The 22,629-nt window shown below is 40.5% G+C and overlaps 1 protein-coding gene across 8 annotated transcripts in view; it reads right to left on the minus strand.

The window, feature by feature from the left end:
* ARNTL (aryl hydrocarbon receptor nuclear translocator like) overlaps positions 1-22,629 on the minus strand; it is a 51,093-nt gene that overhangs the window by 10,807 nt on the left and 17,657 nt on the right. Inside the window, exons 1-12 of one of the 8 annotated variants that reach the window (XM_032692331.1) lie at positions 18,086-18,286; positions 15,327-15,449; positions 14,466-14,613; positions 11,436-11,456; positions 10,407-10,445; positions 10,014-10,055; positions 8,691-8,848; positions 6,911-6,990; positions 5,811-5,903; positions 4,711-4,828; positions 2,402-2,551; positions 398-641 (exon numbers count right to left, since the gene is read on the minus strand). In XM_032692331.1, coding sequence (XP_032548222.1) covers positions 398-641; positions 2,402-2,551; positions 4,711-4,828; positions 5,811-5,903; positions 6,911-6,990; positions 8,691-8,848; positions 10,014-10,055; positions 10,407-10,445; positions 11,436-11,456; positions 14,466-14,605 — 1,085 coding nt within the window. In that variant the 5' untranslated portion in view covers positions 14,606-14,613; positions 15,327-15,449; positions 18,086-18,286. Of the gene's footprint in view, positions 1-397; positions 645-2,401; positions 2,552-4,710; positions 4,829-5,810; positions 5,904-6,910; positions 6,991-8,690; positions 8,849-10,013; positions 10,056-10,406; positions 10,446-11,435; positions 11,457-14,465; positions 14,614-15,326; positions 15,550-18,085; positions 18,287-22,629 lie in introns of those variants that run through there. The other 7 variants (XM_032692327.1, XM_032692333.1, XM_032692332.1 and 4 more) reach the window with 7 other exon arrangements.

Here is a 22,629-nt window from a genome sequence, read left to right on the forward strand (position 1 = left end):
TGCAATAACTTAATTGTGTTTGCAAAAGGTTTCAAATAACGAAGAGGTAATAATTAGGGTCCAGTTTCAAAACACGTTCTTCTGAGGATTACACATATACATATCCCCATTAACAAATTGGCAGAAATGATCCTGGGATTATTCCGCCTAGTAGGTAATATTTTTGGAAGGTTTTGGGTTTTTTTAATTTCATCAGTAATACTGAATACATGCATAGTAATAGCTTTAAGCTCTGTCTCAAAACTCAAAACGACTTGCAGCCAGGATCTGGCAAAAAGCTGAAAAGGAGAGTAATTTGTTGTTTTTTTCAACAGCACTGACAGTGCTGTAAGTAAAGCTGTGAGTGAGGCAGTGTTGGGCAGTGACTTATCGTGGAAGTTGCTCCAAGTCTCCTCACCTCTGATCTACAAAAACGAATTTCCCATCTATGGCGTGTCGGGACACGTATTCCGTAGGTTTCACCCGGATCTCGCCGTTCACCGGCTGTGGCACCACATGGGGATGGAGCCTCCCAATGGCAACAAGGCAGCTCAAATTACAGCCCTCGTTATCGGGCTCGTTGTCCTCATCCAGTCCCATCTTTGTTGGAGGCCAGCTTTTTAAATATCCTGTGCTGTGAATAGTGCAAAAGCTTTTGCGGTCTGCTGTGAAAAGAGAGAGAGAGAGAAAAAAAAACCAAAACAAAACAAAAAACAAACCAACAAAACCCAAAAAAGCAGTTAGGTCATGGGTACAGCTTTGGAGAACTTCAGCTCAGTTCTGCTAAGAATGCATCTCCTCTCTGACCCAGGAAATTTGGGATACTGTTCACTAAGGTGGGGCTGAGGGAGCTGGGGGTGTTCAGCCTGGAGAAGAGGGGGCTCAGGGGTGACCTTGTCACTCTTCACAACTCCCTGAAAGGAGGCTGTGGTGAGGTGGGGTTTGGCCTCCTCTCCCAGGCAACCAGTGACAGGATGAGGGGAAATGGCCTCAAGCTGCACCAGGGGAGGTTCGGGCTGGACATCAGGAGGAATTGCTTCACCAAAAGAGTTGTCAGACATTGGAACAGGCTGCCCAGGGAGGTGGTTGAGTCACCACCTCTGGAGGTGTTCAAGAAATGACTCAACTTGGCTCTTAGTGCCATGGTTTAGTTGACACAGTGGTCTTTGGCCAAAGCTTGGACTAGATCTTGGAGATCTCTTCCAACTTTAATGATTCTGGGATTCCAGGGGATTTTCCTGCACTCCTGCTTTAATGAAGCTAATCTGAGATAATCCAATAAACAATTTATCTTGGCAAAAGCCTTGTTTATGCTGAAACACAAAATAGCTCAGACCAAGGTTGTTTTTGATAATCTTGGAGCAGAAATTGCATCACATTGTATTATTTCAGCCAAGGATGGAAATAATCTAAAGGATTGTTTGAGGAAATTAGTAGATTAATAAATAAGAGGCCTCTCAACTCCTACAAAACCCAGGAACAATATGTTTGGCAGAACATTCCCTGTTTGGGGTGTACTGGGGACAGCTGTACACAGGGGTGAGGATGAAGATTCACAATGGCCAGGAACACAGTCAGTATCAAAAAGGGGAATTCCTATCCCTCAGCACTGAGCAGGCCTGAAAACTGCAAGGAGGGTGACTTTCATAGGGAGGTAAAAGGCTTATGTCTAACTGCACAAACTGGCTTCCTTGGGGATTAGCACAAAAGCAGGATCCAAGGCTGAAGCTGTGTTTGAACCTCGCAGGAAGTACTTGGGGCAGCTGCCACAGCCAGAGACAATGCACCAAAATTGCCTTCTGTTCTCTAGCTGTTTGTCTTTCCACTTTAACTAACATCAGATGTATTATCCAAAGTACTCAGAGAAGAAAGTGTCAAATTTGGGCTAAATATATATTCCAACATGTCTAGAATAATAGATATTACCAACACTGGTAAAGTTATGACCAGATATTCCTAGTGGAGAAATGCCATGTTTCCAGTAGTCAGAATGTACCAAACCTGCAGATGAACTCAGAATAAACTGTTTTTTAAATTGGATACCCATCCAAATATCACTTGTCAAATATGGAGCACAGAAATAGAAGAAGGAACAGCTCCCCTTTGCTGGAGACACTGGCGAGATGGTCGATGCCTGAAGGAGGTGCAACAACCATCCCAGAACTGCTGGCACAACCTGTCTGCAAAAACTCCAAGAAAGCAGAGTGGAGAATCACAGAATGGTTTGGGTTGGAAGAGAAATTAAAGATCATCCAGTTCCAACCCCCTGTGCCATGGGCAGGGACACCAGAGAATTTGTCTTTATATGCTAATACAGCGTGTAAGAGACACTGGGGCGGTGGCAAGGGGGGTAAGTAACAGATCTAGACACAGTTCAGAATCTTAATAAGAAACACTTGGTAATAAAATGCGTAATAGTTACCTTTCTTCTTTGAACAGGTTGAAGGGAAATCCTTGTCTTCTACTTTCACTGAAGGCCTATTGCACTTCATCCTGCAGAAGAAGGACCTTCTTGCTCCCGAGCACAGCCGCGACGGCCCGGGTGTGATGTCGGTTTTGACCGGGAGTCCGGCTGCAGCAAACAGGGAGTGAGGGAGGGTCTTTGTCAGGGGAAAGTCAACCACACACGTGGTTACACCACACAGCCCAACCACACGGAAGTCCCTTTAAATCCTTCTTCGGGAGCACAAGTCCTATTTTTGAGATTTGCACTTAAGCGACTGTGCAGGACTCAACTGACCCTTTCAACGTGACAATCTCTGGTTACATTTTCTTCTGTGAGAACACTGACACACAAAGCTGGAGAACACGGGGTTCTAAGTGCACAGATTAGCAAGAGGTTGTACAAATCCATACAAGTCCTGTAATAAATGTTGTGATTTCTCTGAACAATAATCAACTGATTAGAAGTAAAGAGAGTTCATTTCCCTGTAACCAGAGAAGTGTTCCGTACACAGCCACTCAACAGGACCCTGACCCTTTGGACTGCACTCTTCTATCAGAACACCCACCCAGAGAGCAAATGTACATGTACAGAGCAGAAGAGCCCCAGTGCCATTCCAAGTCCATCTCAACTGGTGTGTTTCAGATTTTTTCACTGTTCTGATGGAAGGAGGAAAAAAGGTAGCAGGGACCTACACGGGGACTGCAAATCCCCAAGACCTACACTTATGTTTAAGAAGTTTCTCTAGCCTTGCAGAAATAACTGCATATGGACATGCCCTAACAATAACCCCTGACTTTTATCACATTCTTGCAGGAGATTCTTACATTCTTTTCTGTGGAAAGTGATTGGAGGAACAACCAGAACATCACTCTGGGAGCCAACAGCGAGTGCTGGCACAAAGAGGGCTTCAGGAAGACACCTGGGATGCATCAGGAGCACAGGGATCAGCAAGGCCAGTGATGCAGCTGGAGCTCCAGGAGCAGTGCTCCAAGAGCTCATGGAGGATTTTAATCACACAGCAACTTTTCCACAGCCTGCTACCCACTCCATCCATTTCTGCATGGGGATATGGATAATCAAACTGCTATAATAGAGTACTAAAACTTCTCGGGCCCTGTAGGCTTTTGACACAAGTAGGAAGACAACAGTTCCAGTGTTTTAGTGGAAAGTGTGGCTCCCTTAAAAATCAGAATCGAGTGAGGTGACCTCTAGGAGGTCAAACTGCCCCGCACCATATGCACTCTAAACTACTGTTCCGTGGTGAGAGTACAAGCTGTGCCTGAGTCACTCGTGCCAACACAAAAATAAACACGCACATATATACTAGTACTCCTCACCAATATGACTTCTTGAAATCCTACCAATCAGTCTATCATAGCAGATGGGAAGACTGTAATTCATAGTATTTATTTTTGCCCTAACTTTGTCAGAGGCACACAAAAAAAATATATATACGTGCCTGACAACCGATAAAACCAGGAGCCAGAAAAAACTTGAGTTGATTCTGCTGAAGCCTCCAGCCTCCCTGCCCTGGAATGATCTCTCTCAGCTTCAGTTTGTGAAGTTGAGCTGGTGGCTTCTGTGAGATGAGATCCTAGAGATTTCTGCTCCTGGCAAGCATGAGACTTAATGACCTGGAAATCTGCAGTTTTAAGATACCACCTTCTACTTAAGCAACGCGGACTCCTGTCATGAGAGGGATTTAAACACCCACTCACCTCAAAAGCAGCAGAGATACTGAGTTACTTTAAAATACCAGAGTGGAATAGAGCTAAGAGACATGGTAGGAAATGATTCCAAGCACGAGGTTAAAAACTTTCTAAAAGAAAGGTTGGGTCATTGATGGAAGCGGTCACAAGTAATCAATAAACAGATAACTAAAATGAATCCTCTTGGCTGACAGCTAAGGATTACCAAAATAATACTGAGTGTATTCTGAAAATTGAGAATGATGGGTTAGAAGTAATGGTTCACATGTTTTAGTGGAAAAAGTTAAACCTTTGATGCCTGGAAAAAGAGAGGATACCTTACAGGTGAAGGCAGTTCAAGCAATGCATCTATAGAGCAGGGCGTGCCAAACCCAACAGCTTCTACATTCAGGTATCTGCTTCATACTTAACTTCTTTTTACTTTTCTTGTTTCTTCCTGTCTTTCAGCTAAAACTTCCTTGGCATGAGCCAATCCAGACAGCAGCCACACACCCCCACACTTTTGACATGAGGCAAATACTCAGAAGCAGTGAATCTGGATATGTGACACACTCTCAAAAGGTGGTAAACACTTACTTTTTGCATCTATGAGCCTTTCCCGTGGTGCAGTGTCAGAAGAAGAGAGCTGCTCCTTCACTTTGGCAATGTCTTTAGGATGGAGATAATCAAATAAACTTTGACCAATCAAATCATTCTGTAGAAATTGAATATTCAGTCAAAAAGTAAAATAATGGTCCAGTATATTTTCTCAATTTTAGCATCCAGTATGAACAGTCCTTTTACATACATGTCTAACCAAGGAACACCAAACATCCAAGATCCAGCCTCATTGCAGGGGGGTGGGACTGGATGACCTTTAAGGGATCCCTTCTAAATCAAACTATTCTATGATTTAATGGAAGGTATGTTTTCTCTGTATATCTACATTATGACTACATGACAGAGCAATTTATGTCATCATTTTTAGCAAGAGTTTTGCAGAACTGGCATGTTCAATCCACCACCACCAAATTTCTCCTCAGTCTCACTTTATACACCGCACATCTGAAGGAAAAAAAAAATTATAGTTGCAGATATTCTTCTTCAATATTTACCTATGAATAGGTATTTAGTACATACCTGACTAAGGGCTGGCTAAGGAAAACTTCTGAAGCTAATACAGGTTTTAAATTTGGTAAGGAGTGCAGATGACAGAAAGAATGAAGAAGATGATTTACACAATATATGGTCCAAGTTAAGCCTTACATTGAGCATATATTAAAAACCTGCCTTTGGTATAATTGCTTCCCAGTTTCCACCAGTAAGGATGGAAGCAAAACCAGAGCAGACAGAAAGAAAACTAAGTCAAAAAATCCACGTGAAGCAATTGGAAGAACCCCAGACTGATTTTTCAGTATTTGCTTATTACATAATGCTTTTGCAAGCCTGAGGGTAAATCCCTGATCAGAATGCATCAATCAGGGAATTAAAGTTAGTTCCCTTTCACCTCCTCAGTTTGAATGGAAACCAGAAACAATCGTCTCTAATGACATGGCAGGGAAAAGCTCTCTCTTTGCAACAACACTCAGCTTTCAAGGCAGACTATTCACAAACCTGCCTCCCATACAAAAGCATAACCATAAAAAAAGCTCTCAAACCTTTTAAGACCTAACATTACTTAAACAGGAAAAGAATACCTGGCTATAGTTGAGGATCTTGAAAACGGACTCTGAAACAAACAGTATCTTTCCTCTGTCACAGCCCACAACAAAAAGAAATCCATCTGCTGCCTAATTAAAAAAAAAAAAAAAAGTCAAATATTAAGTTACACTTCCTCATTGCAACATTATAACCTTTAAAAACGCTATGTATAGAGTAGAATTTCTACACTAGGAGAGCTGTCTTAACATTTAGAGATAACTGAGTCAACAGGCAAAATGTGAAATTACAATAGGTTTTTTTTTGCATCTGCAAACATTTTTGGCATCATTCTGGGCATCGTGCCCAGGATGTAAAATAACTTCTAGGAGAAGAAAGAACTCATGTCTTGCCCAATAATATTATGATTATGTTTAATAATGCCTTCAAATTAAAATATTATTTAAACTGTATTTACTCCGTAGTTCCTCTTTTAGAAGCCACACATAACCTGGATATTTATTTCTGTGCCTGTAGGCAGCTGATTCCCATTTCCAAAGTACTCTTTTTCAGTCTCACACACAAGCACGCAGGAACAGGCCCCAGTTTTACAGCCTTGGAGACACAGTGTTGTAGAAATTAATTCTGCACATGCTGATCTGGCCACTGCAGTGCTCCATCAGTTACACAAGCTACAGGAAGAGCTCAGCCACTGACAAGTGAGATATCCTCTGTAAGCCAAGTTTACAGCAAGCAGCCAAACACACTAAGTCATGTTACATCAGTGACCTCAAAAAAGGGTGTTCCTTCTATCACTGTACACTGAAAATCATGGCACAGGAGCCCGTGGCAGAAAGTCTGCAGGAACACAATTTATATAATTTTGGTTCGTTTCATGAAATAACTGAAGATTCTGATGGTTACCATCAAAATATCAGTTTCTTCAAATCTCCCTCTTTAATCTTTCTGCTTAAATTAAGAAATGTCAGTCATCGTTAAACTCATTGGCTCTATGAAGCAGTCAGCAGATTTTTTTAATTATCCTCCATAATCAAAGCATTTTTAAGCTGAGACACAAGGCATTAAAATACTGGTGTTGTGCTTTGGGAGAGTCATATTCACAGCCATTAATATCTCTTAATTAAAAGTTGAAACATACCCTGAGAATAAGATGTTTTAATTCATCATCTGATAGAAAAGCAGGCTTATAGTTTGCTTCTGTATATGGGTTTGTAGCACCTAAAGAAAACAAAAACAATTCCCTTACCACCAACTTAACAACACACATTTTAATGAGCACTTTTCCTTTGGCTCCTTTTTAGACTGTTGTTCATTGCAGATGTTCTGTAAAATGAAAATTACTTTTTGGTTTTATTTTACTATCAACGTAAGCTCTGTTGGTATTAACTTAAAAGAGGATGAAGTTTTTTTGCTATAACACAAATACTGCATTATCTAGTAATGCAAATTAAATGCCTTCTGAGATACAAAAGTATTCCTTGACATATTTTTTAACCCAAATCCTGTCCTTGATTTATTGCCTAGCCTCAGAAATTAAAAATAAGAGATTAAAGAATAAAAACATTCAAACTATTTTTTCTCCTTATAACTTAGTAAAACATGACAAGCTCATGTAAACAAACTGTCACTTGGGAACTTACAAATCAGTTCTCTCATTCCACATCAAAGACAAAAACAGCATTACAATGACATCATCTCACAATGCCAAAACCCCACAATTGGCAACAAATGAGGCAGCTATTTATTGAAGAGTAATTCTTTTCATTCTATTCCCTTCCTAAAGGCAAAAGAGAGTCAAATCAGTAACCACTGAAGTGTTATGAAGTATTAACCTAATTAAATGACAGTGGCAGAAAAGTTAAACCTTTCAAAAACATCAGGATAAAGATGGAAGACATTAGCTCTCCTAAAAATGAGAACAGTGGCTCTTTTTTTTTTAGATTAGCTGCATCCATATCTTTTCTCAGCGACGTATTTCCTGAAGGCTTAAGCTTTCAACATCATCACCAATTGTGCCCAAGCACTGACTCACTCTGATATGAAGCTTTAGGACACACAGAGATTTGCAGCACCCCCAACTCTTCCAAACCTGCGTGTTTCCCTTTCAGGTGCTTGCAGTGGAAACTGGTTTCAGAAGACTAGAATTCTGAAGACTAAAACTGCATTTTCAAAGTGCTCTCCAACTCTTTCACACAGAGCTAAAGGTATGAACACAAAACCTTAGGAGTCCTGGAGGAATATTGCTTACACCTAAAATCCAGCCTCTCTATCTGACCAGGTTTGCACATTGCCTGCTTAGAATCAACTGTGCACTGCCAGTTGTTAAGCCCTTTGTTCCCTCTCCTCACCTTCCTCAGCTGCCTTGGTGTTGTGGGACCTGGTGACAAGGATCACTAGGTCAGACGATGGAAAACTATTCTTTCCTCATCCCAAATTTTCCCAGTCAGATCAGGTTATTTATTGGACCATGAACTTATGTGTATGGCCAGTCTTCGCGAACGAAGATTTGGGAAGGGTCTTTACCCTTCGAGCCTGCGCAGTGGATTTTTTTAGGTGAGACACAGTGTGCGCTGAGCTGAGCCCACCCTTTAATCCTGAGGTTCATCTGCCGGGGCCGAGCAAGCTTGGACGGTGGCAGTGAGGTCCTCAGGACGTAGGTTTGTTTAGAGTGACCTTCTCTTAGATGGATGGCCTTACAGGGCTAACGAGCTCCATCTACCCGGGGGACTTTTTCTCTGACCGGGAACTAGTAAGTTATAAATGAACACCCACCGTCAAATGCTAAGAAAAGGGGAGACGTCCTCCCAAAATGTACCGACTTGCTCCACTTTGGCAAAAGGGCAAGAAAAGGAGAGGAAAAGCACGGCTTTGGGGAAATCCCATTCTGGATCCTCCTCCTCCAGCCCCAGCCAACTCACCACGTAGTGTTTTCATGTGCTGCACAGCCATTCTCAGCACGGTGAGCTTGTCCAGCTTCCGAGACATCGCGTTGCACGTTGGGACCAGCGAGGCCAGCTCGTCTATGAAACTGTTCATTTTATCTCTGCGCCTCTTCTCAATCTGACTGTGAGCCTCCCTGAGCGAGGAAGGTGGTGAAGGAAAAGAGAAAAGTGTGAGAAAATAAGGCATATTAAAAAAATGCCCAAATCCAGCATGACAAAACCACAGAAGTAACCTCCTTCTGATCATTGTTACTCTCTTGTCCTTGTGAAAAGGACGTCCACATACAGAATTCTTCAGACATTTTATGTCCATGATTTGGGTAATAATAACATAAGCAAGAGGCAAGGCTGCAGCACATGGTTCTAATTTAACAGAAAACACATATAACTTTGGCCACATATAACAGTACACTCAATCCTCAGAGCTGAAACAATCCATGAAACTGCAAAATTCTCCAGAGGCTTCTGCTGCTGTGCACCACTTTTATCCTTAGCACATGACACTGAAACATGACTGGCACCCAAAAGGTCACAGATAAGCAAATTCCAGTGTATGTAAATATTGAATAAAACAGCCTTAGATTGGGTATTAGGAAAAAATGATTCACCAAAAGGGTTGTCAAGCACTAGAATAGGATGCCCAGGGCAGTGTTTGAGTCACTGTCTCTGGACATGCAGATGTGGCACTTGGGGACATGGTTCAGTGGGACTTAGCATAGTTGGACTCCATGATCTTAAAGGCCTTTCCAACCTAATTCTATTCTATGTTCCATTTCCATCAAGCATTTGTAATCACTGTACTACATGAACGTACTAAGTATTTACAACTATTTTTTGCTGTGGCAATACAAGTCTTCTACTCATCCTATAGCTTTTTATTTTAAGTATTTGAGATACCTCCGAACCAAACTCTTCCTAATCAGGAAAATTAATTATAAACAGTAAACAATTTAATTTTTGGGTTATATTTTCCCACAATAAGAGTCACTGTTAACACTGGTACAACCCACTGTTGAGTCTGAAAAAAGCAAGATGAAGAATGTAACATTATCAGAAACATACTGGCTTCAATTTCAATACCAATGAAGTGACTAAACCCAAGTTACCTACCAAATTACTATTTTCACAAAACTATATGCAAACCTAATGGAATATGTTAGCAGAGCAGAGATATGGAAAAATAAGGGAAGGTCAAAGTTAGAACAAAAATATTTTCAGGAGAAGAAACACATGAAAATAATTCATATGTGGCAAAAAGCAAGAGATAATTCTTTCTAATATACTTGTTTAGAGCATTACCTTGCATTTTTTATTCTGCCTTGTTGGTCTGCATACTCCAATCTGTTGAGAAACAACATCACAAAGTTACAACGCTGGAATCACTCAACCCAGTTCTTTTAATGCATCTTACATAACTACTGATCCTCATTAAAATCAGTTGGTTAGAATCTGAATATGTATCTAACCTTTCTAGAGAAAGAACAACATTTATAATACTGGGTCTCAAAGTTTGGGGTTTGGTGGGTTTTTTTTGCTTGTCTGTTTTACTTTGCTCGACAATCTCATGCCTTTATCCCAGCAAAGAAATAATTTGGGACACATGACCACAGTGACACTGAGAACAGGAATCCACAGACAGGATCCTGTGCCAGTACTGTGGAACTAACATTTCAGTGACTGTATCACCAGTACCTTCCATGTTGGTCATCTTTATCTGTATCCATACCTTCCCTGCAGAAACAGAGCAAAGCAACACATCACAAATTCAGCAGGATTAGCAGAACAGTCATCAAACTGTCATAAAATTAGAATAAAGTATTGCTGTCATCTTTAAACCATAAATACAAAGATAAGAATACAAAAGCGACATAAAGTTGTGTGGTTTTTGTAATATTAAAGCATTTTCTTAAATTAGTTGTGTCTCCTTCAGAACTAACTAAATGGCACAGTTTGATGTGTTTGACAGTAAAACATGCTGCAGTTCAAAGATATCATCTGTTATAAAAATGTTTTTCAGTTAACTAGAGGGGGGGAAAAAAGGACATATCAAAGCAGTTATTTTTAAGCCTTCATCAGCACTAGCTCTACCACCTCACATTCACAAGTTGGACCAGAGACAGTTATCAAAGTGCCTTGCAAAAAATTCACAAATTGCCCTAAATTGCTTTGTGCTGTGTGTTCTACTCCCCAGTTTGCCTCATGGTAGCTGATTTGGGGATAGAGGATGGTTATAATCTAGACCAACAAACCACTGGAGATGGCCAAATGTGCACAGAGAGAGAGAAAGATTGCATGAAACTAGGCAGGCACATTTTAAACTGGTACAACTTTCAGCTTGCCTTTCTGTCAACATGAAAGAAAAAAAGGAAGGAGGCATGAAGAACAGAAAGGGAAGAGAAAGGATCCCCCTTACTACATTTTAATATTGTAATCATATGCACAGAAATAAGCAGGAGAGGAAAGCGTAAGTTCTCCCAGTTGGATTTGGTAAAAAAAGTTGAATGTCTATGACTGCATGTCTTTGGTTAGACAAAATAAGTAGGAAGAGAATGTTTGGATTTATATAAATCTGTACAACTGTGCTTAAGTGGACTCTCTTAGGCCTGGCTCATTCTGTTTTAATTTTTACCTGCAAATTTTAAGTAAGTGGAAGGGAAAGGCAAGGAAAAACGCTGAGCTTTTTTTTCGAGTGAAACCAATTACTAAAATATTTATACTTACTCAAAAGGAAAGCCATCGAGTCTGAAAAGAAAGAAAAATAGAGTACACCATATATAGGAAATAAGAACAATGTCTTACATTTTCTGCTGAAATGCTCAAGCTAATAATTCATATTCTATTTGAAATGAAAAGCACAATGAAAACAGGACAATAGCAGTGAGCGGTATTCTAAAGAAATGAGTTTGTTCAAATTAATCTACTTCCTGAAAGAATAATTCTGCTTTTTAAGAAAAGATAGCATAGTTCATGACACTTAATGTGGAAAAACTAGTAAAACAACTAACCTAAATTATGTTATGCAAATCATTGAGATATTGTTTCATCTTCAGAAAGGAAAGATCTGTGTTTTATGCGTGTTGTCCTTGTGGTTAGATAAATGGGATTTCAGAGGACTCTAAGGCCAGAAATAAAACATAAAAATAAAAATAAAGTATCCCAAGTTTCTCAGGTTTTGATGATTCTTGTCCAGCAGGACAGATGCACATTTTGCTTCAGTCAGTACTGAAGTCCCAAGCCTGAACTTTACACAGACTTTGTTGTATCATAAGGAGATCAAACAGAATTTCTACATGCACACTAACTGCTGGCATCACTTCAAGACTGTAAAGTGACCTGAAATACCACTGAGCTTTACCATTATAAGAGGCTATGTTTTATAAAAGCCTTATGAAAAAGTCTTCTCATTTCAGCCACTAACACACTAGTTATTCGTATTCAACAGTGGACATAAGCCTTCTTAAAAAGAAACATGGTAGTGTTTCATATATCATTCACTGCACTCTTAGATCAGTTATATTTGTGATTAGCTTTAAAAAGAAGTTTGAATAATGCTCAGTGTTTTCTTCATGTCTCCATCTGCACCCCTGAGTTACTGTGTGAGCCACTGGCTCAAAGCACTCAATTAAACTAAATTAAACAGCACTTGTGATACCCCCTTTAGCTCCAGGATGCTTGTTGTAACCAAATTCATTTTAGCCTTAAAAAAAAAAAACACCAGAAAGCAAAATCTAAAAGAGGCACAAGGTAAGTTACAAATGCATCAGGATAGTGTGTTTTCTTATCATATATTATTTCAGTTGAAAACATTAGTCCCACGAAAAAAAATGAACTGTTTGTAGACCTGGCCATAAGGTCTTGGATTGTAGTATTTGACTGAAACAGAACACGGTGGAGAACAGCCTTTGCTGAAGTGACAGCAATAGGCTGGGCAGGAATTTTCCTGGAGGAGTTGCAGGGGAAAGAATTAAAAGAGAGCTGAAAGTGCAGCTGATCAATACATTTGCTTGTACCTGAGAGGTGAACAAAGAACCACACTAAAACAGTTGGGTTCTGCCTTACTTACTCCCTGGCTTCACTGGTACATTGGGAAAATTTATGTACAAAATAAATTGTTAACAGGCAGCAAAAGCTGAACAGTAGCATTTCTGAGCATTTATCCACCCATCCATATATCAAGAGGGATCAAGGCAATCTACCTTAAGTTCTACTTCAAAAAAGGAACATTTACTAGCCACCATTTCCTTTGCAAAACAACATGAACTGTGGTACGACTCCAGCTGTTGTAAACTTACTTCACTGAGGATTCAAGGAAACAGTGTTTTCACATGCTTTTTTTTAAAAAAAAGCACACAAAACCTAAAGGGCAGAATTATAACTTACAAGAGCAAGCTGTCTTTTGGAAAAGAGGACTTGAGCAATGCTTCCTACCCAGAGGAATAAAGATGGAGAAATCCTTTCTCTAGAGAAGAGGAAGTTGGTAAGATCGAGGCTGTTCACTGAATTTTGTAGTAGTCAATTCAACTGGAGGGACTCATGTAGTTTTCAAGAAGACTAAAGGCACGTTAGAGAAGGTACCTATGCAGTACATTTGTGGTCTTTAAAAAAGTGCATAAAGTTTTGTGCACAAGGTCTCCTAAAAAGAAGTCCTACACACAGGGAATCTAATTCTTCACTGTCATACTTGGCATGAATTAAAAATTCTACCCCTCCCTGTAAAAAGAACTGCCAACACTCCAAAGCCCACAGTGATAAAATTTGTGCTAAGTTACATAAAACCAGACTCTGTGGCCGTATGAATAATGGATGTGTCCATTCCCAAGCCACCCTGCAGCCAGACTTTGTTAAGTTACAACACATAGGAGGGGTTTGCACAGTGACTTGGAGTAAGTAGGTCGGTTTTGGTGTTCCTAGTGCAGGAGATATTGTACACTTGGAAATCTGGCAAACTCTACTACAACCTTCACTACTTAAAGCAGAGTTGGTGGCATTTCTTTTTATGTCAAACACCTGCCCCAGGAGAGAAGCTGTGGCTTGGAGAGTGCTTCTGAGCACTGTTATTAGCAAGCTTCCCTTAATGAGAAAGCAGCTTTCTTGAAATAAAGCCACATTCTACTACTGACCGAGAAGAAATCAGGTTTTTATTGTGCCAGGATTAATAGCCCACAGTCGAGAACCAACACAAGATTAAACCAGTTGATTAAATGAAAGGCAGCTCTAATGCCTTAAACCAGAGACTATTCAGATTCATATTTGACTGAGGGACCAAAATAGTTTCATCAGGCAAAGGCTGGCAGCACACTGATAGGAAGTGACTAAATAGGCAAAAAATAGGTGAAGAAAAGGAACAACTCCTAGTTTTGCTTCTGCTTTTCAATAAATTTATTACCTTCCCCTTCCACTAGTCAGACATTTTTTTCCTATGTCAATGGTCAATATAATCAACCTTCACACTGTACTTTTCATCAGCACTAATTCCACCCCCCCATCAGCCAAGAGCTTTTCTCCTCAGCCTTACCCCACCTGATAGCCCTCAATTCCAGCTGCACTGAGATGACAGCTTTATTTTAATTATTAAATATTGAACTGTCCTCTTAGTGCATAGCAGCTTTTTTCTTTATTGAAACCTTTAAGGCAGGTTGTCAAGGAAAGGTTATTTAAAAATGGCTATAAATATTACTATAGCCTCCCACACTGCATTGTTGTGTTACCACCCCTTTTTAGCAGAGTTAAATCAAGAGAAATCCAACTTACTGATAATCAGTAGAGCTTCCCTTTCTTTTCCTATTACAATCCATTCCTGAAGTGCTAAGGGAACTGGAGATCAAGTCAGCAGGGTCTGGTGACATAAAGTCACTAATTGTAGAAGATATGTCCATCCTTTGGTCTGCCATTGGACTGTCTAACATTAGGGAAAAAAGAACAAACAAAAAAGAAACCCACCAACCAAAAAACCATTGCGTTAATAAAAGCAGAAACTCACATATTTTTAATCAAAAAAAAGTTCTCTCAAACTTAGCATTCTTAAAAACTGAGAAAATCACAGGTTTTTATCTGTTATTTCCTTTTGCCATAAAACAGGTAATAAGCAATTTCTCCTTTTCCATATACCAGTGGTTTGAATATTGCACACAAATCATGACCATTCTCAAAACATATCACTCCACACAATTGTTTTTAAAGAACTGTCAGTGTGATCTTTAACCAAACCAGGCTTACTCTTATTTTAACTGGCCAGCCAATTATTTCTACCTAACAGAAATGTTGCTGACTGGGAACATTGGTTATAGCATGTCTCTCCATTTGAAGATCATATTATCAAAGTTCACAAGCTTCAAAAGTTATAATTCCACTGAATTTCATGGAGCAGAATTCAGCAGATTTCCATAGAAATCAAACACCTCCATCACAGCAGATCCCACAAATAAAAATCCTAATAACCCAACAATGGTCTAAGAAGACTAGTTAAAAGCGCAAATTAATCTACTTGGCTCTTTTATCCAAAACATAGGCTTTTTTTAATCCTCTAGACTGCAAATAATTATATTGTTGGAAGAAACCCTGTGAAAAGTTAATTTCTAAATAGCATCAGCTGTGAAACAGAAGAGTTTTTACCTGAAGGCCTGTTTGGAAGCCTAGATCCACTTGAACAAAGATGATGATGCTCAGCCCAAAGCAGCTGATCACCTTAGAACTCTTCCATGCCTCATATTCTGTTGGTCAAATACTCTCAAAAACCTGAATGGGAGGAAAACCAACAAGCTTAAAAACCACCTTCAAAACAAGCTTGTTTAGAACAAATGTTTTAGACACAGTTTACAACAGCAATACATGTTTCCTACTCAAGGATAAAATATTCATTTCTTTATAAAGCATGGAAGCTTTATCCACCCAGCAAGAGGGTTAGATGTTGGGATGTGTGTCTCCAACGGATCAAGCTGTGGAACAAAAGGAATCTCTTCAGCATCACTTCCATTTGGATCCTGCTTATCATTCTTTGGTCTTTGCATAAACCCCCTCTGCTCATAATCAACGATCACACACTCACAGTCACAAACACATCTGTTGTCAGATGATGCCAGAACAACTTAAACTGCTGTCACACTGCAAAAGACAGACTTATCCCTTCCCTCCTGACTGCCTTATTTTAAGGTGGCCAAAGCAGTAAGATAGTTTGGGCTTGGCTTACTGTTTTATTTTCCACTGTAACAGCAGCTGGCATTTTTGAGTTAAGGGGGTTAAGTAGTGCTCTATTCTGCAGGCTTCAAGTTTTATATAAAATCCACAGCCCATATCACTACTCAAGTCCTTAAATGTGTTTCCCAGTTATACTGTAAACCTAGTGGCTGGGCTGCAGGTGGTTGCCCTTCCTTTCCAGATTGCTGTCACAAAACAAGTTTTTCAGCAAAACTTACTATGGAAGACTTAAAAACTGTTCTATGCCTTCCTCCTGCAAAAAAACTTTGCAGGTCTACTGAGTACATTGTTTTCTGGTTAATATACCTGTGAACATCCTGACTGTCCTTCCAACCTGTGACAACAGTAGAACTTCCCAATTACACAGAACAAGCAGCTCCCATGACACTCTCAGAAGCTCACAAGTCAAACAACCAGTGTTCTGTCAACATGACCAAATTATAACCAATTTTACTCAATCACACATAGAGACAGGTTATGAGTTATAAGCCAACAGAAACCTCACAAAATCCAAAATCATGTGGTATCATTTTCTCCAGTGCTGCCAGAATAGCAAATTCAGACATTCACAAGTGTAAATTATCTAATTCACTGGTCCTATTATGGCAATAAGTCAGGATTGCAGCTCTTCAGTCTAAGGTCAGGCAAGTCATTGCCTTCATACCACCAACTTCTGAAGAGGATCACTGTTGTTCTAGAAGCAGAGCTTCCAAACTCTCCTGGGGGCACATCATCCACCTCACCCAAAAACTTCTCTGTGGTCCTTTCCCAAACAACCTCCTTTTCCACTTCTGAGAATGTCCAGGCATGTTGGTTCATGCATGTTAAGAGGCCAAAGCAGAAGTTCACTGACAAAAGCCAAACCAGTACAAATTTAATAAAATCATAAACTGCCATTGAATCCATAATCACACTTGCTTTACAAGGCTTTCTTTCACACTCCTACAGTTACTTGCAGACCAGGCCCTGCTTTCTCCCCGTGTCAGCCTTTCCTTGTCTGCTTTGTTCCTCTTACCCAAAGCAGCCCAACAGCTTTAGACACGATTATGTTACTGTGGGGTATGAGATTACTGCATCTTGCTTTACCAGTTAAACCACAGTCACTGGCCATTTCTCTGTGCCTGGTTTAGACCCAAAAACATTATCTCCAGCCTCATTTGATGTGCAGAAATTAGTTATAGCTAAACTTAGTGTGGCCCCTGGCTAAGCCCTGTGAATCCAGTGGTAAGAGCACTGTCACAGCAAACAATTTATGATCCCCTCTTGGAACCCAACACAAATCCCAAGCACTAAACAATGCTAGAAACAAGTACTTTCTGAAATTTCTGACCCAACCACCCACAATTAACTTTCACAAGTTTCTGAACACCTCTATATGTTGAACTCTCATTTTACTGCTTTATATTTCATGAACCACTCAGACAAAAGGCTGGGATGAACTGAAATTACCAAATTAAAAAGAGGGGGGGAAGGATTTGTAAATTTAACACAGTCCTTTCCCTTTAAGACTGCCTGTAACAGTCAGCATTTTAGCTTCATAATCAGAACACTGCACAAGTCACTGTGCAGTAATGCTAAAAAAAAAAAAATGTTGTTCATCTCAAACAAAAATTTCAAATCAGTTTTATAGAAAAGAAAAATCTTGAAATTAAGTATCCATTCAACTGTGCTGCTATTTTAAACTATAACTGTCTATTTTGATAGTTTCAAAGCAGCTATTTTAAGTCTTGACCATTCAAGAAAAAAACAAAAACCCACACATAAAAAGCAGAATTCTCAATTTGTTTTCCAGTCAGTCCTTTCTCTACCATGTCCCAAATGCTCATCCCAGTTCTAACACAGTCCTACATTTCAGCATTATAGGAGCTAAGAACAATGCATGTCTCTTGAAACGAGGTTTAAAGTTAAGAAAATGTCAACCCAATGATCAGAGCAAAAATCAGCATGCCCCACTAAATAGTGAACAGTTCAGATAAGTGTTTTGTTGCAAGGCTCTCTTAAAACCCTGAAAAATTGAATATTTTACTGTCTTTTCAGCCTCCAGCTGCTTGATGTTCAATGGCTAAAAAAAACTCTCTATGAGAAGGAATGCAAAAGTTACCCATATATATATAAGCAAAGTTCAAATCTTCCATTTATGATGCCAAGCCTGTTGCCAAAGTACTCCAGAGACCTACTTGAAAAATTGCCATGTAGTCCACTTCCTGATTAAATTCTTCTGTAGATGAGAATCAAACGATATTTTGTCATTGTATCTCATGACAGTTTCTCTCTACAGCCTGTTTGGGACTCTACTTCCTTCGGGATTCCCCTTCCTGGCATTCCATCTTTCTCCAATCTCCTGCAACAAGGCTAATGAGACAGTAAAAAGAAATCTTACTGTTCATCCCTCATTAAAAAAAAAAAAAAAAAAAAAAAAAGTTATCTAACACGTGGCCAGCTTAATCACGCAGCAAAGCTGATCACGAGTACATAAACACCTCTGAGCAAATCAAGGTCAGAGCTAAAGTAGGTCAACTACATGTGCCAAGCACCCACCCGGGGAGTCAAGACCTCTTTGCACAAGGCCCATCAGTTTTGGTTCCCCCTAGGCAAGAGTCATCTCTCTCCAACATATTCTTGCACGAGAGATGCAACTCATAACTCCATGAATCAGAAATGTCTCACGCTTAAAAAGCACCATTTCGCAACGGCAGAGGAAAACCGTGGCGTGGTTTCCTGAAGAAGCAATTGAGAAGATACTCGTTGTCCCTGCGCGTAAGGACCGAAGCAAAAACAGCTACGGAGAGGAAATCATCCACTTCCCTTCACAGCAGCATTCCATCGCCGGAGTTCACTGTCACAGCACAAACTAGTACTAAACTGGTTATTTATCTTCACTAACAGCACTTCAAGAGGCGCTGCAGAAGTCTGGAGGCTCCAGATGCTCACGGACTCAATAATGGGGGAGATTTCGGCTGCAAGAGTCGCTGTGATGATTTCAAGACGCAGACAGACATACGTGGGCATGGCTGCTGCAAGTAACAAGCAGTTCCTACATCAGAATCTTTATTATGGAATACTCCTTAGGAATCATTGGAAGATCTTTGAACTAAAGCAGTGGTATTTTCCTTTTCCTTCAGTACTTAAGGAGCAGCTGTCAGAATATTTCATATTTTCCAAATACATTGATGCTGTTTTGTTTTAATGGTACATTTATGTTCCTTGAGCTCCCCAATACTATTTGCAAGAACACTCTGTACTCCCAGAAGACAAAAAGCCCTGTGGCTTCCTTTCACATGCAGATACATCACACCTTGCTGTCTGGGGCAAAGAAGTGATTTTACCCTGGTATGCTTGTTGAGGTCACCCTTTTACCACTCATTCATCAGCATGTGCCCCTGGCTCCCTGTGATCCACATCTGAGCTCTGGAACTCCTCCTGACATCAGTAGCTCATGTTTCGACCCCACCACACACACAGAGCAGTGATGCAAAATCCTCCTGCAGCTCCCCCAGCCCCTCACAAGAGGAATACCCTGCTCTGGAGAAGGCAGAGACTACTCAAACCACTCTGTCTTCCAACAGCTGCTCCCCATGTCTCCTAAGGAAAAAGTAGCAGGCTGGAGGGAAGAAGCCTGTGAATTTAAACGAGCCACAAAGCTGCAAGATAAACAATTTTGACCTAGGGGGAAAAAGTCTCCAAGGAACAGAAGATAAACTCCACATGCAGTTTCTCAATAGATCAATATGCAGTCCACATGCTCCCCCACACCAAAAACGACTGTTCATCAGCAGCATCTCTGAGAAAAGATGGAACAGATCTCATGGCATCACCTCACAGTTTTCCAGACTGTCAGAGTGGCAATGGAGCCACAGGACAATATGCTGCATTTTATCTCATTCTCAGAACACTGAGAATTCCAAATCAAGAGGGGCCTCAGTTCCTATATCTCCTTGTTGATAAGGGAAAGTACCTAAAACTTTTGCTTCCAGCTATTTTAACGAAGGACTTCTCTGTTGTCTCAAAACCAAGGATAAGTGGTAACTAAAACAACCTTCTCTTGCACAGGGGAGCTCAGAACTAGACCCAGAACACAGAAGTGTCTCAGCAGTGCCCAGTAAATGGGAAAGATCACTCCCCTCAGCCTGCTGGCAACATGACTCCTAAAGCAATCCAGGAGGCTGTTGGCCTTCTTTGCTGCAAAGGCATCACTGCCAGCTCATGAACCACCAAGATCTTTTCTGCCAAGCTGTTTTCCAGCTGGTCAGTCCCTAACTTGTACTGGGACATGGGGCTTTTCCTCGCTAGGTGCAGGACTTGACATTTCCCTTTGTTAACTTCTTAAGGTTCTTTATAAGGTTCCTGGTGACCCTTTCCTCTGGCCTGCAGAGATCCCCCTGGTTGGCAGCACACTCATGAGGTGTATTAGTCATTCCTCCCTGGAGCTGGATTGTCTGCACCTCTAAGTATGGAGCTTCAGACAGCACGGAAGGAAAGGAAAACAGACTTGTTCTTGAAAGAGAACCCAACAGATTTAACAACCTTCAAAAATCCCAGCTCATACTCAGATAAACGTGTCCTTCAAGGCTGATCCAGTCCCATGGGAAGGCCCATGGATGGAGATACGGACCATCTTCACAGCAGCAGATGAAAACTGGAACAAATCCAAAGCCAACTCATGTCACTTCCAGGAGTCAAACCTGTACAGACCACCTATCTGTGCTATGAATGAAGCAATTCCCTCCCCGGCAGGGGACTGGTGTCTACCTCTGGTGGTACAGCTAAAGGTCTAACACACAACGCTACGGAACAACCACCGCGTCTGGAGGCTGAGCTGTCGTAAGAACCAGCATCCTGACTGCCCAGCTGACCCTCAGACACGGGGGATTCCATTTCCTCTCACATCCCAAGGCTGCTTGCCTCTGCACCTACGCAGTGAATCCCAGCTGCAAGAGTGTTTCTACAAAGCTTGCTAGTTTGCAACCATTACTGAAAGCTTGATCTGGTGTAAGCTTCTCGTCAGCCAAGATTAGACTCTTTGAGCTCTCGTTCTTTGAAGTGAGCTTATGTTGGCCTGTTCACGTATTTCATTTTGGGCAGCCATCAAAAGGAAACATCACAAGGGAACTAATCAAGCCCTTGTGAAGAGGTGGTGATGCACACTCTCGGAAATCAGTGCTAACATGTTGCTGCTACCAAAGGAATTTGGCCTGCTTCAATGATCAATCCGCCAGTACACGCACTCCTCAGGTTTCAAGAAACTGCTTCCACGGGGAAAACAAAAAGGGACCTGCCTTTCTTGGAAGACCAGGTTTGAAGGGATTTCTGAAATTTCTACACATAAAGCAAACTGCAGCCCCTCTACAGGCTTCTGGGAGTAACAAATACTAGTCCTCACAGCGCAGATACTGGGTACAACCGTACTGGTGCTGAAGGAATTCCTAAGCTCAGCCACAGTGGACAGAGTGAGATCAACCAGCGCTTCAGATGTCCCTGCTTGGAGCAGGAACCACTGAGTTCTGCCTCAGAGCTCTGCAAACATTTCACTGGGTGCCTTGTGACATTTTATAGACACACTGAGAACACCGCAGGTATTCTAGGAACACATGTTGATATTTGATCTCAAATGTCAAGATGGATACATCATGGAGGGCTGTCACACAACCTGCACGAGGTAACAGCCGAGCTCCTGCGAAGAGTAAGAAAAACTACACCAAGAATTACACCCAGGCATGACTATCAAAGATCCACTCTCAGTCAGAACACTCCTTCATGCCTTTGGATGTCTTATTTCAAGAAGTCCTACTATCAAAAACATCCAGACTGATTTCATTGGAAACAGATACGACCAAAATGGAACAAAAATCAGTTACTCTGAGAGCAGCTGCTTGTAGGAAAAGAACTGAGTTCAACTTCACAAGTGTTTTAATTATTTAAAAAACCAAAAAAGTTCAAACCAACATATTTTAAGAAAATGCTTCAGAAATATTGCTTCAGAAATACAGCACCCCAGAATTTCTGTAATACAGGTTTTATCTACATCTATATCTATATAAATAGATCTATAAATATAAATAAATACATCTATATATATAATTACATTTTACATTAAAATTACATTACATTTTACTTTAAAAATGTAAAAATTACATTTTAATTAAAAATAGGGTCCACTGATGTTAAATGCTGGTAAAGTAAGTTCATAACATCTACGTTAGGGTGTTGTATTTAATTCTCATTTATTCCAGTCCTTCAGAAGATTTTGTGTATGTGTGGGAAGAAACAAGGTATTATATTTCCAACACTGGGGAAGATGAGAAGACTTAAAATTTACAGACAACAGAAATTTTAAGTCTTTCGGGCCAGTTATCTAATTCAACTCATTTAACATCAAAATCAATTGTTCTTTTAGTAATGACAGACCCACAGCTAAAGTAAAAAAAAAAAAAAAAAACAAAAAAAAAAACAAAAAACACAAAACCAAACACAACAAATGAAATCTCCTCCCTCAATTACTGAAATACAAACTTAGTTGTGGTTTTGAGTTTCCAAGCCAGGTCCAGCCTCCAATACACGAAGGACATACTGTTTCACATCCACTGAATGCAATCCTTGCTCGTCAACCCTAAGCCATCCCCAAGGGTTTTGGAGGGGGTGGGAGTCTGGGGGTGTGTGAAAGACAGAGGGAAATCTGTCCTACCATGCAAGTATATCAATTATCCAGCATTAATGGGCTTCA

The sequence above is a fragment of the Chiroxiphia lanceolata genome, chromosome 6, assembly GCF_009829145.1.
Source record: "Chiroxiphia lanceolata isolate bChiLan1 chromosome 6, bChiLan1.pri, whole genome shotgun sequence".
NCBI classification, from domain to species: Eukaryota; Metazoa; Chordata; class Aves; order Passeriformes; family Pipridae; genus Chiroxiphia; species Chiroxiphia lanceolata.